This window comes from Sinocyclocheilus rhinocerous, unplaced genomic scaffold (assembly GCF_001515625.1).
Source record: "Sinocyclocheilus rhinocerous isolate Xijiao unplaced genomic scaffold, SAMN03320098_v1.1 scaffold1327, whole genome shotgun sequence".
Taxonomy (NCBI): Eukaryota; Metazoa; Chordata; class Actinopteri; order Cypriniformes; family Cyprinidae; genus Sinocyclocheilus; species Sinocyclocheilus rhinocerous.
Window position 1 is genome coordinate 527658 of NW_015660879.1, and position 15630 is coordinate 543287.

Genomic DNA, 15630 nt, shown 5'->3' on the forward strand with positions numbered 1-15630 from the left:
TGGCTGCCATGCCAAATCATGCACCTGCTTGCTTTTCTGTTTAATTTAAGTGTTTTTGTGAACGTATATGCTTTAATAACAAATAATTGTAACATTTTACAGTAAGGTTCCATTAGTTAATGTTAGTTAATGTATTAAAGTGTATTAAAGTGTTAGTTAATTATTGTAAAGTGTTACCCAAATAATGTATTTTGAGCGTTCATTTGAAACTAAGCGCAATAAAAGCCCAAGTCGTGCGTCCTGGCGCCGGGCCTGAGTAGGGGCCTAGCCTACTTCATCTTCTCTAGCAAGCATCTGCCTCAACATGATCCAATTCAAAACAAACAGAAACCAAATATGAACAACTGTAGAGACTTCACTTCTTGAACGACACAAAACAGTTTTTTTTTTCTACAGGCTCGTGCGCAGTAAATTTCGACCTCCATAACCACAGCTGGCGCTGTTGTTATTGTAGCGCTCATATAGTCTCTCTGCATCACGTGTTCTTTTTTATTGGGCTGTGGTCCCTTTAACATCCAAATCATACGGCGTGGTAACTTTAGGAAGTCGAGCATATGAAGAATATTTCCTCATGACAGTTTATTTATGTTAGACCGACATCGATATCTAATATTCTTATGAGTTGCATCTGATCCTAATTGTGTCTAAATACTGTCAGATTGTCAGTTGCCTGTCATCAGCTTTGGTCTCCTGGCCGGTGTAGTTTATTTGATGATTTTGAATAAATAACGGTTTAACGATAATCGGTGAAAATCATGTCACAAGAGCTGGAGCGCATCCTGGCCCGGCTGACAGAACCGGACAACGCCGTTATCCAGCAGGTAACGTTAGAAATACTTATATGAAACTGTCATCCTGGTATATTTGATGCATTTAATATTGATTATGTGAGCAAGAGGACGTTATCAGTTATACGTTAGCTGTAAAGAAAAGTGTTAAGTATTTGTTTGATTATCTTTTAATAATTTCTACGCACATGATTAAATTTAAGTTATGTAATGTCCCTTATCAGGCCACAGCTGAGCTGAAACAGACATTTAAAGATCCAGCTATCATCCCTGCTTTATGTGCGGTTATGACTGGATCCCAGAACCCACAGGTACTGTCATTCATCTCAGCCCTTATGCTAGTTTTCATAGTCCTATATTTAAAGCCTATAATTTTTGCTTCAGGCCCGTCAGTCGGCTGCAGTGATGCTCAGGATGAGAGTCAGAAAACACTGGAAGAAAATCAGTCCAGACCACAGAGAAAGGTTTGGGACTTCTTACTTGAAGCAAATGATAAGATAATAATTTCATCTACTTTTCTGCTGTACATTTTCTAATTTGTGACCAGTTGTTTTCATCCCGCTCCCTTAGTCTGAAGGCAGTGGTGCTGCAGGCTTTACAGCAAGAAACTGAGTAAGTCTGGCTGTGCATGGTACAGAGTGATAACATAATAATAACACAACCATAATACTGAAGGATGACTATATTTACATTTGCACTGTACTCCCCAAGTAGAATACTGTGTTCCTTAGAGCTACAGTAATTGGTAATACCAGAGGTTACTAATGCACTTTGGCATATGCATTTTACTTCAAGTTTTTAAATTTTTTTCTTTATATCCATTTCTCAGGCACACAGTTCGCCACTCTCTCTCTCAGCTGAGCGCCGTCCTGGTGAAGCATGAGACCCCAGACCGCTGGCCTGCTCTTCTCGCCCTATTAAACCAGTCTACTAAAAGCAGTAACCCACAGGATAGACAGGTAACCCTGCTTAACTTGTTACAGAAAATGTCTGAGCCACTACCATGGGATATTTATTGTATCAGATCATTACCGTATTCATAAATCATGGTTTTGACATGATACCATACTGCATTACTGCAAAAATGTGCTACTTTAAACATTTTGTTAGTGACCAAAAATACTCTAATAATATTTATTAATAATTAATTTATTTCTAATTAAAATTTATTTTAGTTGTAAATTCATTAATATTTGCTATTTACTTGTTTACTAATTTGAACATGAATACATTTATAGTAAATGTATTAATAATTATATAAATTATAATAAATGTGTCAATATAATACATTTTTATATGTATTAATGTATATAGCTATTTATTATTATTAGAACAAAATTATTAATTAAAAAACTAAATATGAATAAGTTTAAAACTCTACAAATAAAATAAAAATTTTTAGTAAGTAAAAAGACCCTGTGATTTTTGTTTTTGTTTTGAATGAGCACATGATTGAGATGATTTGTATTTCTTTTAAGTATTACGCTGTCTGTTCTCACATATCTACTTTAAATTCTGTTCAGGTGGGCCTTTTATTGCTTAGCAAAGTGGTAGGATCAAACCCGGAGCCCTTTAAGCCCCACTACAAGCAACTTCTCCAGCTGTTTGGGACTGTTCTCCAAGACCTGAACAATCCCACGGCTCTCTACTACTGCATTCTCACTCTTACCGCCATCACGGCCTACACCGGCACAGAGGAGATGGTCTGTTCTGCTTCTTCTGACTGTTGTAATTGGCCCTTGGATAAAAGATTAAAGGCCCCGATATACTCAAAATGAAGTTCTTTTTCGTTCTTCATTTAGGGGTAAAACGAAGTTCGAAATACGTGAGCAGCGGTATACTGCTATCGAACATCCCGACGCCGCCCACTCTGATGAAAGCAATGTCTATATGAATATATAAATATGTGCTGCGCACTTTCCTCTCAGTAACAAAATAAACACAACAAAAATGGAGAGAACAGCAAGCATTTTTAATAAAAAGCATCTGTTCATAGCAACATGGGAGCTCTGCAAATTAGCACTCCCGTGACGTTACGTCACGTGTATTTACATGGCACTTTATTCAATATATTGCTTAAAAGCAATCAGCAGTATTAAAGTATATCGGGGCCTTAAGGCCATGGGCCGGTTGCATAAAAAAAACATTACTGGTGTGCATCTTTAGACAAAACAAGGGCACTGACATATTTTAAGATCAATCAGTGCAAGTTTCTTTCAGTTGAAACAGTTCAGATTTGCATGTTAGTCTGGGACTAGGCTTAAGCCTTGTCTGTGAAAGCGGGGGTATAAATTAGGTGCGGGTTTTGGAGATGTTTCATATTACAGTAATTTTGTTTTTGCAGATGTATCAGCTTATGAAATATTTTTTAGAACTACACTAATTTCTTCAGTTCAGTTCAGTCTATTGTAGAGGTAATTTTCTTTAATCTTTTAATGGAGAAAGGCTCCATGGTGACACATGAAGAACTATATTGATCTTTAAAGATCTTGATTATTGAGGTTAAAACCATAGTATGTATATACTAAATATATTATATGAGGCTGTTTTGAAGGAAGGAAGTGGATTTTAAAGAGAAAAGTTTGTGGGTTTCCGTTTCTTTCTTAGAATGAATGTGGTTTATGTCTGTAGGCTGCTGTATGAGTGTAATATGTAAAACATTATAGTTTGTTACGGTTGTTAAAATATCTTCAATAAAATTTGTCGTTTAAAAAAACTTGTTTATTTTATTGTTTTTTTTTACTTAGCACTGCACTATTTCACATAACAGATGTTTAAATATAGTCCACAAAGACCAAATATAAAAACTATATTTCTTAATCTCTTAGTAGTGAAGCACTGCGGTAAGTTATGATATTCTGTCTCTTCTGGGACTTCTACTTTTTTATATACACTGATGCATTATGTAAAAACTTCCTATTTTGCATACGTAACTGGAGACAAGCCTGGTAAAAGACTTGATGCTCATTTGCCTATGCGCCGCATGCCCTCTAGTGCAATATAAATAAATGCAGCAAAATGTATTTGGATCGTTTAACTTTATTAATTCAAAACATATAACACATTTAGGCTGTGTGTGATAACAGCAGCATGTACAAACACTTGTAGACAAAAAAAAATAAAAATCTATACCAAATAGCCAACTTCCTTACAGATATCACAGTATTGCATTCTTGGACACATAATACACTGATATTTCCTTAAATATTTTGTAACTTATTACATACATAATGTGAAAAAAACAAACAAACAGTGCTTAGGTTTCTTTACAAAAATCTAAATAATCAAAAGAAGGCACAACTGAGCAAGAACCGTTAGGACTGGGTTTCTCAACTCATAAATTCCACCTGAACTACTTAAGGCAGGGCTTAAGGTCTTCGGGATTACTAGAAAATTACAAGCAGGTGAGTTGATCAGTGGTTCTCGAGGGCCAGAGTTGAGAAATCCTGCTTCATGACAGGCACCAATCTGGACTAGCTGTAGATGATATTGTGTAACACAGACTTTCACCAGATGACAAAGTGAGAGGACAGTCACTATTCCTATTATGACGGTAAGTGTCACAAAAGCATTATTGTACTTGTCATTTTTTGGGGCTGAATCAAAGAAAACAACCAGTATCCTGTTAAAACAAACCTCCAGTTAAGATAAGAAACCCACAAGTAATAATAAGAGAATATCTACTCAAATGTAACCAATTAAGTGGTATGCAAAACATGCAATATTGCTCATTTGCACTGTAGACAGCTTTGTTGGTAGCGAATGGAAGTGATTTAGTTTGTCACTTACTTCCAGTGTAGGCACATTGTGAGAAATCGTAACCTCCCACATGCCTACTATAAATACTCAAGTAATGGTGACAAAACATTTGTTGCAACACCCCTGAAGAAATCCCATGCTTCCTTGGATTTTAGGGGAATCCCTAAATGCCTAAAATCCAACCAGACAGGTTTTGGAGCATGCATATAAACCGAAAAGGTCCCTAAAACTGTTGGTTTTATCATTGCCTGAGTCAAGAGGGCCAAATATGATCATCTCTCTTCTGTTCCTATCACTTAAATACAAACATATCCAAACTTGGTTGATATTTTAGCACAGTTTCAGAGTAAGGTGGAAAGTGTATCATCTACATAATGATCATATTGCACCTAATTGTATCTCCACACATTATAAATTACATTTCCAATCCTGACTGTAAACCGTCATGCCCTGAGTGACAAGCCTCTGCTTGAAGGGAAAATTCAGCCAGGATAATTCAACTTCTGTTACTTTACTCCCCCTAATGCAAACCTGTATATTAATTCCACATCCAGCATGTTCAAAATGTTGTTTTTCTTTCTTTCAGAACCTGATGCGATCTCTGATCCCCAAACTGCTCATTGCTCTTAAACACCTCATTCAGGCAGACCAGGTGAGGACACTTTGATACAGCCTTGCTGTGTTCGTATGCTAATGCTCTAATCAGGGATTTCATTATGTGCCAGTGGTTTTAAAGTGGCTTTGAATTTCTTGTAAGGACCAAGCCAGTGAGGCGATGGAAGTTTTTGATGAGCTGATGGAAAGTGAGGTGTCCATTGTTGTCCCACACATTGCCGAAATCGTCCGATTTTGCCTGGAGGTTTGTCTACACATCTAAATAGTGATTATGTTGATTTGGAGTTATTGTGTAATAAAGTTTATTTTGTTTCTTCTAGATCAGTGCAGATGTCTCCCTTAGTGATTCTCTGCGCGTAAAGGCTCTGTCATGTATCGCTGTTCTCATCAGACTTAAAAGCAAGGTAACTGTCTTTCCTTGCCTTTGCTTTTCCTTCTAAAGCACAAAACTCTATTAATGGAATTTGCATGTTCATATTTAAAACATTTGTCTAAGTAAATATTTTAGTTAAAAAAATTCCACCTTTTGTTTTATCTGCTTTTATTTTGGATTTTTTTTTTATTTGTTGTTTTCTTTTTCTTTTCTTTTTCATTTAAAAAAAACCTGTGTTTTGAAGTTGTGTAAAATCAATCAGTGAGATTATATCTACAATTAATTTAAAATTTGATTTTAATTGTAAGTTAATTGTAATTTTTATTAACCGTTTATGCATTAATAAATGTAAAATTAATATATTAAATTGTATTATGTCAATTGTATTATATTATATTTTATTTTAATTCTACTTTATCTATATTTATCTTCTTTTTTATTTTTTATTTTTATTAAAAAACAACAACAAAAAACAAACAAACACTAGCTTTCTATTTTTTCTATTCTATCTACTTGTTTTTCTTTGTGTGTATGTATATGTGTGTGTGTATAATATATATATATATCTCTCTCTCTCTCTCTCTCTCTCTATATATATATACACACACACCTTGCTACATGTACTGCGTTAGGCTAACCGAGACTTGTCATTTGCACTTATATATTGTTGCTCTTTTGTTAGTTTTGACTGCTTTTATTGTCTTCATTTGTAAGTCGCTTTGGATAAAAGCGTCTGCTAAATGACTAAATAAAAAAATAAATGTCATTTATATTAAATTTTGAACTATGAAGAGTTGTTACAATTTTCAATTTCTACAAATAAGACCCTGTGGTTTTGTTATTTTATCATTGTTTTGTCTTTTATTTTATCATAAAAACCTGTCTGCCTTTTAAGTTGCCTAACATCAACCAGTGAGATTAGATCTGGAGATTCAGGACATGCAATTTTTGTGTCTAACTGTGGGGGTCCATAGGCATGCCATCTGAGACTCTGTGATTTCCATACACAAAATGATTTAAATTATTACTACTAATATTTTTTATCTTCTTAAGGCTGTATTATAGTCAGAGTTCCAGATATTACTCAATTGTATTTTACTGTAATTGCACTGATAGTCACTGTGAACCATTGGTACTGAAAAACTCATTTTCTGACAAACAACACTGAAAGTTATGAGAACCCACAATACCTTTTAAGTAAAATAGATTTAAGGCCCCGATATACTCAAAACGAAGTTCTTTTTCGTTCTTTGTTTAGGGGTAAAACGAAGTTCGAAATACGTGAGCAGCGGTATACTGTTATTGAACATGCCGCCCACTCTAATGAAAGCAACGTTTAAATGAATATGTAAATATGTGCTGCGCTTTCCTCTCAGTAACAAAATAAACCCAACAAGAATGGAGAGAACAGCAAGCATTTTTTATAAAAAAGCATCTGTTCATAGCAACATGGGTATGCTTGCACGAGCTCTGCAAATTAGTCATGTCACGTGTATTTACATGGCACTTTATTCAATATATTGCTTAAAAGCAATCAGCAGTATTAAAGTATATCGGGGCCTTAAGGCCATGGGCCGGTTGCATAAAAAAAACATTACTGGTGTGCATCTTTAGACAAAACAAGGGCACTGACATATTTTAAGATCAATCAGTGCAAGTTTCTTTCAGTGATTCTCTGCGCGTAAAGGCTCTGTCATGTATCGCTGTTCTCATCAGACTTAAAAGCAAGGTAACTGTCTTTCCTTGCCTTTGCTTTTCCTTCTAAAGCACAAAACTCTATTAATGGAATTTGCATGTTCATATTTAAAACATTTGTCTAAGTAAATATTTTAGTTAAAAAAATTCCACCTTTTGTTTTATCTGCTTTTATTTTGGATTTTTTTTTTATTTGTTGTTTTCTTTTTCTTTTCTTTTTCATTTAAAAAAAACCTGTGTTTTGAAGTTGTGTAAAATCAATCAGTGAGATTATATCTACAATTAATTTAAAATTTGATTTTAATTGTAAGTTAATTTTAATTTTTATTAACCGTTTATGCATTAATAAATGTAAAATTAATATATTAAATTGTATTATGTCAATTGTATTATATTATATTTTATTTTAATTCTACTTTATCTATATTTATCTTCTTTTTTATTTTTTATTTTTATTAAAAAACAACAACAAAAAACAAACAAACACTAGCTTTCTATTTTTTCTATTCTATCTATTTGAACTATGAAGAGTTGTTACAATTTTCAATTTCTACAAATAAGACCCTGTGGTTTTGTTATTTTATCATTGTTTTGTCTTTTATTTTATCATAAAAACCTGTCTGCCTTTTAAGTTGCCTAACATCAACCAGTGAGATTAGATCTGGAGATTCAGGACATGCAATTTTTGTGTCTAACTGTGGGGGTCCATAGGCATGCCATCTGAGACTCTGTGATTTCCATACACAAAATGATTTAAATTATTACTACTAATAAACACTTGTCATTTTTTATCTTCTTAAGGCTGTATTAAAGCATAAACTCCTGCAGCCAATCCTGCAAGTAGTGTTTCCAATCTTGAGTGCAGCGCCCCCTCCTGGAGAAGAGGACCCAGAGGATGAGGAAAACGACACTGAGGGCGACAGTGAGAATCCCAAGCACTTTGCTGTTCAGGTCGGTCCCTTTGCATGCTTTATTTCTATTACTCATTCACCCTCTCTCAAACTAATATATGATATGTGTTCCCCTGTAGGTCATTGACACCATGGCTCTTCATATGCCACCTGAAAAACTCTTCAACCAGCTGGTTAGTAAACAAAAACACTTATTGGAAAACTTGGCCGTAGTAGGAAAAGTAGACTAAAACATTCCAGTGGCCAGTGACCCTATTAAAATGACTGTTTTTATATCCTGCAGTTGCCTTTCACTCAGGCATGTTTATCAAGTGAGAACTCATATGAGCGTAAAGGAGGTCTCATGTGTATGGCTGTGCTCGCCGAAGGCTGTGCGGATCACATCCGCACCAAGTAAGTTTTACTCTACAATGCATAGATTTCTACCCATATTCATAACACACAATTTCCACATGCATGAAAAAAGTGCTGCTCGGTGCTTTTAAATTTGTGTTTTTGTGTTAGGATGTTGTCATCCATGCTTCAAACAGTGTGTCGCAGTCTGTCGGACAATAACCAGGTGGTCCGTAGTGCAGCGCTCTTTGCCCTCGGACAGTTTTCTGAACACCTCCAGGTCAGATTGAAATGTCAATACTGTAATATTTGATGCCTTTTATGATTATTCATTAGCTTGATTTGAGTTTAAAATGGGTTGATTTGTCTCTTAATAGCCAGATGTCAGTAAATTCCATGCTGAGCTGATGCCGTTGTTGCATGGATACTTGTCTTCAGTGAATCAGACCAAAATCGGCCACATGACAAAGGCCTTCTACGCCTTGGAGAACTTCTTAGAGAACTTAGGTTAGCATGCAGACACTATTAATGTGTACCTTTTGTACCTTTTTATGATAAACCTAATGCTTTATCAATGTAATTGGCTATATTTATTTGATTTAATATTTATTTATAATAATAATAATAACTAAATTGAAATGAACAAAAAAAACAAAAAAACAATAAAATAAATATAAAAATAAAATAAAATCTAATATAAAATTGTATATTTTTTAATGAAAAATATAAAAATTCAAAATATTAGGAAAACTGTAATTGTGTAATAATGATACTAAAATAACACTGCACTCTTTTCATGATCAGGTCAAGAAATTAAGCCTTATCTGCCCACTCTAATGGAAACCATGTTGTCAGCCCTTAACAATGCAGAAAACCTTAAACTGAAAGAGCTTGCTGTCAGTGCAATCGGTAACATTCTCCTTCCATTTAAGCACAGCATTTTTTAATGTTATAGTTATGCTCAGACTTATATCTCTCTCTTTCTCAGCTAACGCAGCCAAGGAGATGCTAGGGCCTTACTTTCCTCCAATTATTGAGAGTCTGAAGGGATTCCTGACAGACACAAGAGAGGAGATGAGGGCTCTGCAGACACAGGCTCTAGGTAAAAACAATGATCCAATATCATTCCACACTTAGTCATGCATCATGTGTAGGCACGCAGCCTAACCTAATCTAATCATTTGCCTTTCTCTGTATCTCGCTCATAGACACACTTTCTGTGTTGGCCCGTACTGTTGGGAAGGAAGTGTTTAGTCCGTTGGCAGCGGAGTGTGTGCAGTTAGGTTTGAACCTCACTGATGCAGTGGATGATCCAGACCTGCGGCGCTGCACGTATGACCTTACATATACATATGCAGAGATGGTATAAAAGGGAGGGAGACTGAATAGTTAGGAAAGAGTAATGGAAAAATTGTAACACTTAATTTGTTGGCTGTATGAAATGGAAGTTCTACGTTTCAGTTAAAAGAGCTCATGCATGTTTGATGGATCAACCTCAAAATGCTGTTCTATTCTATTTATTTGCTTGCCTATTTGTTTTTGTTTTATTTATTTTTATTTTTTATTTCTTTTATATTTTTATTTGGGTTTCATTAGTTTTCTTAAAGCATGATTTGAGTTTAAATTATGCATGGACCAAACATAGTTTTTATATATTATTATTATTATTATTATTATTATATATTTATTTATGTACTTACTTATTTATAGTTAGTTTTTATTTGTATTTATTTATTTATTTTTAAACATGATTTTAGTTTAAATTGATACTTGTGTTGTCAGATTACTATCATTTATTTATTTATGATTTGCAATATTTTATTGAAATCTTGATAAACTGGAAGTTTTGGTCTTTCCCTATTAAAATAGCTTACCTGCATACTGATGCATAAAGGTTTTAAATATTGAGGCTGAATTTTAAGTAGATTGTATTCAGAATCTCTCTCTCATTCCAGGTATAGCTTATTCTCTGCTGTATCTGATGTGAGTCCTGACTGTCTGGCCCCTCAACTCACTCCCATCACCACGGTGATGCTGCTGTCACTCAGATCCACAGAGGGTGTGACGGTCAGTGAGGACTTTCCTCTCAGATCATCTGTACACCATCAAACATTTCAAGTATTGTAAGGTTCTCGTCTACTTCACAGGCTCATTTAGAGGAAGATAAACAATTTGTGCTCCTGGATGATGATGATGCTGATGATGAAGGTGGAGAGGGCGATGCTGTTTTGGATGAAGAGGGAGAGACTGAGGTTGATGACAGAGATGTTGCAGGGTATGTCTCTGTCTCTCTCTTTCATCCTGTCTCTTTAGTTTTCTCTTATGTAAGAGCACTAATCAGGATTCTGTCCATTCTCTCAGATTCAGTGTGGAAAATGCTTATATAGATGAGAAAGAAGATGCTTGTGATGCTTTGGGTGAAATCGCCTTCAACACGGGGTAATGAGGCATGTTTTACATATTGCACAAATACTCATGCATTTGCATTTACAAACTAGAAGCTTACGTTAGGTGTAGATACTCTACCGTCCAAAAGTCTGGGGTCAGTAACTTTTTGTATTTTTATTTGTATTTTTTTTTTTTTTCTCAAAAAAATTAATACTTTTATTCGGGGGCGATGCATTAAATTGATCAAAAAAGACATTTATCGTGTTACAAAAGATTTCTGTTTCAAATAAATGACAAAAAAATTCATACTTTTATTCGGGGGCGATGCATTAAATTGATCAAAAAAGACATTTATCGTGTTACAAAAGATTTCTGTTTCAAATAAATGACAGTCTTTTGAACTTCTTATTCATCAAAGATTCTTGAAAAAATGTTGAGTGGTTTCCACAAGAATATTAAGCAGGACGATTGTTTTCAACGCTGATAATAAGAAATATTTCTTGAGCACCAAATCAGCATGTTATAATGATTTCTGAAGGATCACGTGACACTGAAGACTGGAGTAATGGCTGCTGAAAATTCAGCTTTCCCATCACAAGAATAAAAATGTAAAATAAACATCATTCTAAAGTAATATAAAATAGAAAACGGTTATTTTAATTTGTAATAATATTTCATAATATTACTGTTTTTGATCAAATAAATGCAGCCTAAGAGAATTCTTTCGAAAATATTTTTAAAATCGTACAGACCCCAAACTTTTAAACAGTGATGTAATGCTCAGTTTCTCCAAGTAACCCATACTCTGCATTTAAGTTAATACTGCTCTGCATTTAACCCATCTAAGTGCACACAAACAGTAGTGAGTAGTGAACACACACCCGGAGCAGTCGGCAGCCAATTGCTGCAGCGCCCGGGGAGCAGTTGGTGGTTCGGTGCCTCAAGGGCACCTCAGTCGTGGGTATTGAGGGTGGAAGAGAGCACTGGTCGTTCACTCCCCCCACCTACAATTCCTGCCTGTACTGAGACTCGAACCCATGACCTTTGGGCTACAAGTCCGATTCTTCTACCAGGCCACGACTGCCCTAATGGTTAGAGGCCTAATGGCTGTCTGGTTTGACTGCATTGAAGAAAGCATTCATAACAAACTACAATTCCATAACAGTGTATTTGAGGATATAATGTTGGGCTCGACATTGAAGGAGTTTTTAGTATTATTTGTTAATATTATTTTCCCCAACCTGTGTGGCAAAACACACAGTCTTTAAAATCTATCTGATTTTTGTCTTATTTTTATGTCTGCCAGAGTGGCGTTCCAGCCCTTCCTGGAGTCCAGCTTCCAGCAGGTGTATGAGCTCCGCGATGTGAGTGACTGGTGCAGTGTGTGGTTTCATGAGTGCTTGTTTGTAATGCTGATGTGTTACTGATGTTTGTGCTTCTTTTGTGAATGTGCATCCATTAGTTCCCACATGAGGATGTGAGGAGAGCTGCCTTTGGTGCCATGGGCCAGTTCTGCCGAGCTCAGCACAAAGTGTGGAAGGAAAACCCAACGGAGGCCAACCACCAGGGTACATTCACACCAAATGTGCACAATAGGTCTGGGCGGTATGACAGCATAGCATGTGATAGTAGCAATGTGTCAGCTAGTAGAGATTATGCTGTACTGTTTATACCTCAGTGAAGCTAAAACTATAGTCTACACTTCTAACTGTTGTACATGCGGGTTTTTAGTATTAATTAATTATAACTGGAGCTAGAAATGTTGATTTTTCAGGAATTTTCATAAATAACTAATTATGATTTAGAAATTAACAATCAATGAATCAAATAAGTGTTAATGTTAATATCACTATATGTTTAAGAATCTAAATCTTGTGTTCTTTTAATTTTAATTAAAAGTTATACAATACTGCTCAAAAATATGGGGTCAGTAAGATATTTTTTTTCTCACTAAAGACTGGAGTAATGGCTTCTGAAAATTCAGCTTTGTGATCACAGGAATAAATTGCATTTTAAACCATATATTAACATAGAAAACAATAATAATAATATTTAATGTTATAAATAAAAAACATACAAAAATCTTACCAACCCCAAACTTCTAAACAGTAATGGTAACATTCTAATTTTAATAATTATAATATACTTTTTATTATTATTTAAATAAGTGTGAGTACTGGTATTTTCCTCTTTTTTTTGTGGATCACTCTTCCTTTTTTTTAAATTGAATGTTCTTTCTGTTGTATTCTGATACAACATTGATTGTCAATCAAGTTCCAAAAAAAAAAAAAAAAAAAAAAAAAAAAAAATTAAAAAATAAATTTAAAAAAATAAAATGAGATTCAATAATTAGGTTATTTGCATAACCATGTAGTTTAATTTATGAAACATTTAGGGGTTGAATTTCCAGAACCAAATAACTATTTTGGGATAAATATACCGTTATCATTACAAAGCTTTGCTCAAAACGCCCACCTCTAGTACATATCTACATCTCTGATTTTTCATTTGCACTCTTTTATATTCACATCACTCTCTACTTCCTTTTATCTATTCTGTCTCATTATTGATGTCTCCAGAAAGAATTAAGAGGAGCTTCATTTGACAAGAAGATTAACTTTTAACTCTGCCTTCATTGATGCAGAGTGCCTCACAGCACCTGTCAGTCATTCATTCATTCACTCACTCACTATCCTTTCCTTTCCACCCACTTCTTTAGTTAAATGAGCTGCAATCAGTGTAAAGATGAAAGGACTTGTGTTTTTTTTAATTACCCTGAATTCTTTGATCAACTCCTGCATATTTCTCTTTATATCTTTCCAGCTCTGCATAAGCTGTTGCAGGTGGTTTTGCCTTGTTTTCTGGAGGCGGTGAGACAGGACAGAGAGAGACAGGTGGTGATGGCCATACTGGAGTCCATGAATGCTGTCATCAAATCCTGCCAGGGGGAGGCGCTGCAGGCTCCAGGGATACTGGCCGAAATAAGTAACACCATCAAAGATGTACTGAAGAAAAAGGTCAGGAATTAATTTTAAGAGCCGTTTTAGTATCAAGCCCTAAAATTAACCAGATAATAACATCATAAAAGCTGTAAATTCCTTGTAAAGTTTTTGTCTGGACCAGCTGAGATGACATCATTTTTAAATAAAGTAATTTTGTGTTGTCAGAACCAAAAAATAAATAAAAATAGAAAAAGGGTGTAAAAGGCAGTTTAAAGGGGTCCTATTATGCTTTTTCACTTTTTCAACTTTAGTTAGTCTGTAATGTTGCTGTTTGATAAAAAAGATCTGCAAAGTTACAAAGCTCAAAGTCCACTTCAAAGGGAGATATTTTATTTAACAGAAATCACTTTTCAAAAACTACAACGAACGACTCGTTTGGACTACAACGCATATTTTCCAGGATTTGTGGTATCTCAAATATCGACGAATGGGACGAGACCTGGTTGAGAGAATTCACCCAAAAATGAAAATTCTGTAATTTACTCCCTCACGTTGTTGCAAACCTGTGTTTTTTTTCTTCTGTTCAACACAAAAGAAGGTATTTTGAAAAATGTGGGTAACTGAACAGTTGATGGTCCCCATTGACTTCCTTGGTATGTATTTTTTTCTTGCAATGGAAGTTAATGGGGTTCATGAATTGTTTGGTTACCCACATTCATCAAAATATCTTCTTTTGTGTTCAACAGAAGAAAGAAACGCATACAGCTTTTGAGGGTGAGTAAATGATGTAAGTGAGTGAGTCTCTTTAAAGACTCCATACAATTATCCTTTGAAAATCCTTCTAAGCCAAGCACAAGGCTTATACTGCGTCAAGAAAATTGGTATTAAGTAATCAAATACATTCAAGTAGCAGCTAATTCTCACTTCTTCAAGGTGTTATGCAAGTCTGCAGTCATAAGGGGGTGGATGGATGTTTCTTTTGCTTGTGATCTTATTTTCTCTCTCTGTCTCACTCAGACCGTGTGTCAGGATGTAGGTGGGGATGAAGCAGATGATGACGAGCAGCAGGTGTTTAAGATGATTTCACAGTTTTTACGTTTTAGTCACAGTTCACTGTCAGCAATGACACAATTAACCTAAAAAGACTGTGACCGAGTGGAATCATTGAGCCTTTGTGTCTCAGGCGGAGTATGATGCCATGCTGCAGGAGTTTGCCGGTGAAGGGATTCCTGTTTTAGCCTCGGCCGTACCAGCTGAAACTTTCTACCCTCACCTCAATGACTTGCTGCCCCTCATCATGAGCAAAGCTGTGAGTCTCTCATTCTCCCATTCAGTGATCACTGATGTAGGATGTACTTTAACACCTAAAGGCCTATTCACATCAAGACCATTATGAATCGCAAGTTTTTCGCATAGTGTGACAGAACTTTAATCTGAAAAACGTTTTCTAACCTGAATTAAAGGTGCAATAGGTGATTGTCTTCAGAAACATTTTTTGTTATGCTGGTTGAAAGTCTCTTCACATCCCGATAGCAATCATTAAGTTAAGTGGTCTAAATGTATTTGTCTGTATTTATATATTCTGTGGAAGGCGTAGGATCAAGAAATGTACGCTCGGTCCGAGGGCTAAAGTTAGCATTTTCCAAGATCTCCTACTGCACCTTTTAGGCAAAACACACCGCAGTAATGCAAAATGCAACCCATTGCTGAAATGTAACCTATTTTGTTGCTCTCCAGAAATGAACAACAAAATTTAATTAATGTGATACAGGAGTATGTGTGTGTATATATATATATATATATATATATATATATTTATTTATTGA

At 35.1% G+C, this 15630-nt stretch overlaps 1 protein-coding gene across 3 annotated transcripts in view; it reads left to right on the plus strand.

Annotated features, from left to right (window-relative positions):
- Nucleotides 1-543: 543 nt before the first annotated feature.
- The window catches only part of LOC107725716 (importin-4-like), a 21269-nt gene continuing 6182 nt past the window's right edge, over nt 544-15630 (plus strand). Inside the window, exons 1-26 of one of the 3 annotated variants that reach the window (XR_001638152.1) lie at nt 544-821; nt 1013-1099; nt 1173-1252; nt 1359-1400; nt 1618-1747; nt 2312-2491; nt 5134-5199; nt 5305-5406; nt 5483-5524; nt 7223-7264; nt 8032-8181; nt 8261-8314; nt 8425-8534; nt 8646-8754; nt 8852-8981; nt 9279-9383; nt 9463-9576; nt 9683-9806; nt 10430-10541; nt 10622-10749; nt 10836-10913; nt 12169-12226; nt 12325-12430; nt 13686-13879; nt 14822-14872; nt 14988-15113. Coding sequence is in view for 2 of the 3 variants with exons in the window: in XM_016535095.1 (XP_016390581.1) it covers nt 756-821; nt 1013-1099; nt 1173-1252; nt 1359-1400; nt 1618-1747; nt 2312-2491; nt 5134-5199; nt 5305-5406; nt 5483-5524; nt 7223-7264; nt 8032-8181; nt 8261-8314; nt 8425-8534; nt 8646-8754; nt 8852-8981; nt 9279-9383; nt 9463-9576; nt 9683-9806; nt 10430-10541; nt 10622-10749; nt 10836-10913; nt 12169-12226; nt 12325-12430; nt 13686-13879; nt 14822-14872; nt 14988-15113 (2586 nt within the window). In the remaining variant the exon portion in view is untranslated. Of the gene's footprint in view, nt 822-1012; nt 1100-1172; nt 1253-1358; nt 1401-1617; nt 1748-2311; nt 2492-5133; nt 5200-5304; nt 5407-5482; nt 5567-7222; nt 7265-8031; nt 8182-8260; nt 8315-8424; nt 8535-8645; nt 8755-8851; nt 8982-9278; nt 9384-9462; nt 9577-9682; nt 9807-10429; nt 10542-10621; nt 10750-10835; nt 10914-12168; nt 12227-12324; nt 12431-13685; nt 13880-14821; nt 14873-14987; nt 15114-15630 lie in introns of all 3 variants that reach the window. The other 2 variants (XM_016535095.1, XM_016535096.1) reach the window with 2 other exon arrangements.